The 6,000-nt window shown below is 38.7% G+C and overlaps 1 protein-coding gene across 2 annotated transcripts in view; it reads left to right on the forward strand.

The window, feature by feature from the left end:
* Positions 1-4,938, forward strand: part of SEMA4D (semaphorin 4D) — a 96,622-nt gene extending 91,684 nt beyond the window's left edge. For both annotated transcript variants that reach the window (XM_065656592.1, XM_065656593.1), the window contains 3 exons: positions 1,211-1,420; positions 2,852-2,949; positions 4,037-4,938. In XM_065656592.1, coding sequence (XP_065512664.1) covers positions 1,211-1,420; positions 2,852-2,949; positions 4,037-4,066 — 338 coding nt within the window. In that variant the 3' untranslated portion in view covers positions 4,067-4,938. The remainder of the gene's footprint in view (positions 1-1,210; positions 1,421-2,851; positions 2,950-4,036) is intronic.
* Positions 4,939-6,000: the final 1,062 nt, after the last annotated feature.

The raw sequence follows: 6,000 nt of genomic DNA on the forward strand, positions 1-6,000 counted from the left end.
AGATTGTGCCACTTCCCTCTCTCCCTTTTTCCCTCATGTTCTCTATCATTCACCCTTACTCCTAATTTATGTCTCCTTATTTGTAGTACCTTATTTCCAAAAGATTTAATCATTTAACACAATATACTGAAGAAGTGCACAGATGTAAAAGCTACCTTTTTTTTTTTTTTGGTCTGCCTGCATGATTATCTAAAATGTAATTAATTTTCAGGACACTGACCTAGAATCAAGTCTTTTTCTAGACAAAAGTGCCACATCGATTTGCAATCTGAAATGCTCACAGTAAAAGCTGACTTCTGTAGTAGGTTACCTGTCCTCTCAAGACATACTTGCAAAAATATTTTCTTTTTACCCTGAATTTCTCTTTACGTCTTCTCTTGCTAAGGCTAGTTTGGATCCTAGCCTGAGGGAGAAATAGACACGTTTTAAACATCAGAATTACTGCAAAGTACTGCTTGGCCTGGATGTCTTTCTTTCAAATGAAAAGGTTCTGATCCTGCCAAGTGTACTTCAGCCAACCTTGCTAATTTTCTGGGAACAGCTGTTCTGTCCTCTGGGCTACTGTCAGTCTCTGATTTATTCAAATTCTGTCCTCACAGGTTAAGATGAATAATATAATAGCAACAAGGCTAAAAGATTAGATGTTTCTTTGTTGTTGATCCAAACTTCCTCCACGTTCTCTCTTGCCTCATTGCCCGCTGTGACTAATGGTTCTGTGCTTTTTCCAATTCTGCTTCTTTCATTATTAATTCTAGCATCTTTGACACACTGAGTTCTTGAACTTTCTCCCCTCCTGGCCTTTATTTCAGATTTTGCAAGGCATGTCTCAGACAGTTCCAGCTTTGTACCAGAAGTTAGCTTGATCAGCAGGAGGTAACATAGCCTAGTTCTAATCATATAGGCAGATGGTGCTGATGTTCATCATCTGCTCTATCATGTTTGTGAGGTCAAAGTTCCCCCTTGTGAGGATCTAGACAGAATTCCTTTATATGATATATATAAGCTCATTTACAACTTTGGCTTGAACCTAATTTAACAGCACTAGCTCCTTTTTATCCCAGGTTTTTGGTACCAAGAATTTCAGCTGAAGAAACCTAAGAAACATTACAATCAACTATTTATGCTTTTGAGCCTAATCTTGAAGCCTTAAGCTTTTGTTTTCTTTTCAAAACCTCATATTTTCTTATGAAATAAGCTGACATTTTTACAGGTCCCAGTGACTCCTATTTTGTCTGGAAGAAGAATGGACGGAGGATGAAGGCTTGCATCACCGAGCAATCTCATACACTGTTTGATGGCAGAGTGCACGTTCTGAGTTGGCTGAAAGATTTGGTATCAGAAAATACAGAATATAAATGTTCATTCATCTCAAAAGCTGGGAATGTGACATCAGAAGTGCGCATCATGGTGGGAGAAAAAGGTAGGTTGGTTCTGTATGTGTGCCATGTTTGGCCTGACCCTGGTACAAGAAAAGCTCTGCACTTGTCACCCATAAAAGGTGCATATCTGAAGATGGTAACTCTTGCTTACTGTATTGATATCCAATTGTTTATGAAAAGATTTTAGAACCATAAGAATTCCTCCTTCCACCCACTCTCACAAAGGGCTAATGTACAAATTAGCAGTTATGGTCTGGAAAATAAACCAAACCTGCTAAAGTAATGGACACAAATTGGAAGTCAGATGAGTATTAGAGAGTTAAAAACAGGTACCCTGCCAGAACTCCACAGTTTAATGTACATAAATTCTTTAATGCCAAGGAAGTCAGATGGTGGAGAGAAACCCCCACCACCCAGGATTTTTAAAAATCTGATGATTTGTAAATTACCTGTAGCTGGGTGAGGTCAGTTCCTACCTCTTCAATCGGACACTAACTGGGCAGGAGGTCGGTTAGCAAACTTCAGCAGCTGTGCAAGGTCTTCAGGTACCAAGAACTGACCAATGCAACTTGAGTGTCATTCTCAACTAGATTTTGAGAACTTATCCAGGCATGGAGACAGTCTGAATATTCTTTAAAAAGACAGCAGGGGCAATGAAGTTAACAGTATGGATTTTCTTAGCAGGGTGAAGGAAAAAGTGATATATTTTTAACTACCTGGTTAATAACAGCTCTACCTTTTTTTCAGTGACAAAGAAAAGCAGTAGGAGTTACACAAGTTGTCTTGCCATCACTCCAGTTACTTTGAAGTCTGTTTCAGAAGCAGAATAAACAGCATCTCCATGAAACTACTGTAAATGTAAAACTGGGAGGTTTTCACTGTGCTCCAAAAGCATTATATGCTGTTGCTAGTGTCCCAAAGGATAACCAGAAAATATTACATTTGTGTATGTCACCACCACAGTGTTACACTCTCTGAGGAAAAACTGGCATACAGAATTAGAATTTTATCAAGATGCAGTAAAATAGCCCTTCTTAAGTTCTCAATGGAATGAGGAATAACTACATAACTTTACTGGAAAATGGGGAAATTACAAACTGGACGTAACCAGCTGTGTCGTATCGTTCATCTCCCCAGGCTTGGTATTATCAAACTGTAGTGTTCCTGTGCATCTTGGATGGGTTTAAACTCTTAAACTTGCAGGTCATATCTTCTAGACCTTGAATCACAGATACAGGCACTGAAACTGTTTACTCTGGAGGCTATAAAGTTTGCTGCAGAGGGGAAGCAGCACGACCGTTTGAATAGAACTTACTTCCAAATAACATGAGAGGAGTTAGAGCAAAATGAAAGACAAGATGGTGGGTTTTGTCCTTCTAGCCCAATCCTCCACAGGAAGTCCTGCAATTGAATAGACACCAACTTACTTCTTCATGACGTACTTATGTAATTATCCCATGTACAATTCTCAGATAGTGCTGGTCAGGATGGATGGACCAAAGAATTTGATACCTGGAGAAGTGCCATCAGTGAACACGACAAGATGATGCAAAACTGGCGGAGAACATGGGTAAGAATTTTTGGAAAAGGTATCTCCTATTGCTAGATAATGCACTACAGTCCCAATTTTATAAACAGCCTATGATGCTTCTGCAACCTGTTGGTTTAACCTGCCAGGCAGCTAAACACCACAAGCTGTTTGCTTACCATCCCCACCCCCCTCAGTGGGATAGGCAAGAGAACTGGGGAAGAGGTAAACCTCATGGGTTAAGATAAAGACAGTTTAACAGGACAGAAAAGGAAGATAATGTGGTGATAATAATAATAATAATAAAAGAATACATAAACAAGCGATGCACAATGCAATTGCTCACCACTTGTTAATCTGATGCCCAGCCCCTGCCCAAGCAGTAATCCTCCAGCTAACTTTTCCCTAATTTATATGTTGAGCATGATGTCACATAGTATGGAATATCCCTTTGGGCAGTTGGGGGTCACCTGTCCTGGCTGTGCCTGGTCCCAGCTTCTTGTGCCTCTTCAGCCTCCGTGCCCAAAAGTCCTTGATGTGGTATAAACATTGCTTAACAACCAGAATATCAGTGTATTATCAACATTCTTCTCATGCTAAATCCAAAACACAGCACTGTACCAGCTCCTAGAAAGACAATTAACTCTATTGCAGTTGAAACTAGGACACAACCCAACCTATTTATACAACAAAGTGTTAAGTGTTCCTGTACACATTGTCATTCTTGACCTTATCAGCAGTAAAATCTATTTTATCAATGACATATGTCAGCTTGCTCCTTCAGTCCACTAAGTGCTAATCAGTCAGTAGTTTTCATCCTGCCCCAAACTGTAAGTTTGTGTACACTGAATACAGTAGATTAATTTAATCATCTATAAACTAATCGGATTGCAGAGATTACTAGACTTCATAAATGGTACTGTCAATCAAAGCTGGCCTGCCTTTAAAAAAATAGTCCATACTTAGCTTTTAATGTTTTTCTCCAACAGTTAGAACAAATATTACTTTTGATAACTTTTGGACATGACAGATGCTTGTTGCATGTGGAACCATTAGTATAGGCAACCTCTAAACCCTGGTTTAATTTTTAAAGTAACATTAATACCATTCTGAACTTTTTCTTCTTCAGGAGAGCTGCAACAAGAAAAACAGGCTCTAGTGGACAAAGGAAGGAACAGGCCTGAAGGAGAAATGTATGCAAGTTAGAGTACCCAGTACTCTTAATATCACAGCATTCTAAGAGGTATTTACAAGCACTAGTGCTGGCATTAAAATTCATGTCCAGGAGAATCACCTGAAGCTTGAGCTGAAGAGGATATCCACAGTGCACCAAAGAATAACTAAGTTACATGCTACAAGAGAGGCCACCCATCCCATGCTGGAACTCTCTCTGGTTTCCTAATTAGTTTCTTTTCAGCTTAATGAGGAGCAAAGGTGGTCTCAGTAAGACTTGTGCTATTTAAACAATGTAATATAATGTCTGGCTTCTGTTTTGAGTTAATTAAGCAAACCAGTTAATTTGGGGCTTGAGGATCTTGGCATATAATTTATAGATTAATAGTAAGGTGTGGATCACATTTATTTAAAGGCACTTAAACTGGTCCATTTATTTTCTTTTCATGTGTTTGCCCTTATACTCTGTTCCCAGTGTTTTGAAGAGCATTCCTTTCTGGTGTCAGCAAGTTCATTTGTTCAAACACATTTCCTTTGGTAATAAAGTTTTTGTACCAAATAAAGAACTTCTGACTAATGCTCAAAATACAGACAGGTAACAAAGCACTAGAGTTAAAGCAGACTCCTGATTCTTTGCAGACTGTTCTTCTATATTTGAGCTAACAGTGGTAGCTTTAAAAAATTCTATGTCGAATGAATTCTAAGATGACAGTTGCATCAAGTTCACGTATTCCTAGTGAACAAGTGCAGACTGAAAATATGAGGACCTACTAAATCCACAGTGACACTGTTTTACTGCATTGCTGTTCAGAGTTTTGTCCTTCTGCATCTAATAAACAAGCCTGAGGTATAATTCAAGTTCTCTGTCTTAATTGTCTCAGTGGTTTTCAACAACCTCGAAGCAAGTAAGATGCCACCTAAGAATCACTGTAGCTTGCATCCATGGGGACAGCTGCTCCTAGCAACAGCAGAAACCTTCATACTTACCCATAAGTTATCCCCTAACTGGTAAGATTTAAATTTTCCATATTAAAGAAAGTATTCTCCTCCCTCTAAAACTTTCCTGAATGACCCCTTTTTTTTTTTTTTAATTAATACCAGACTACCTTGTGGTCAACACATACGGGGTGATAATTCTTTTACACAAACCATTTCCTCTATTTTTCACATTGGCAATCAAAATTTAATGCTGATGCAGACTTCTGACACCAATGCTCAGAGGGAATTTTTTCCCAATTGTGTTTCTTTTATGACATCTTTTACGGCTAAGGAACAACTATAAAAATACTTTTCTTGTATTGTGCCTCCCCTATTTGTTCAGTACATTTGGAGCAGATTTAAGTTTAGCTCTGTGGTGCTGAGTGGGAAGGTAAAGTGTTCTAAGATTGAGGTCAGAGTTTTAGATGAGCACAGCTAAGCTCTGCCTTCCCTCTGCAGCAAAGTACTACAAGTAGTAAAAAGAGGTTGCCAGATTTTTTGTTTAGCTCAACTTTGTGAAAACATATCTGTGTAACAGCTGTGCCCCCCCTTATAGTGAATATTTTTTCTACATTTTAAGAACAGGAAATAACTCCCTAAGATTTTGAACACCACATATTTCCAAAGTAATTTTCATGCTCTTCTACAGTATGACAAAATAGAAAATACAGCCAAAAAAACCAAACTCTTAATATGATCTTCAGCAACTGGTTCCCAATCTACATTGTGGTTGGGTTGACCTTGGCTGGATACCAGGTGCCCATCAAGCCACTCTATCACTCCCCTCCTCAGCAGGACAGGGGTATAGAAAATTAGATGGAAAAAAAACTTGTGGGTCAAGATAAAGGCAGTTTAATAAAGCAAAAGCCATGTGTGGAAGCAAATGAAAACAAAAAATTTATTCTCTACTTCCCATCAGCAGGTGATGTCCAGCCATGTCCC

The sequence above is a fragment of the Caloenas nicobarica genome, chromosome Z, assembly GCF_036013445.1.
Source record: "Caloenas nicobarica isolate bCalNic1 chromosome Z, bCalNic1.hap1, whole genome shotgun sequence".
Classification (NCBI taxonomy): Eukaryota; Metazoa; Chordata; class Aves; order Columbiformes; family Columbidae; genus Caloenas; species Caloenas nicobarica.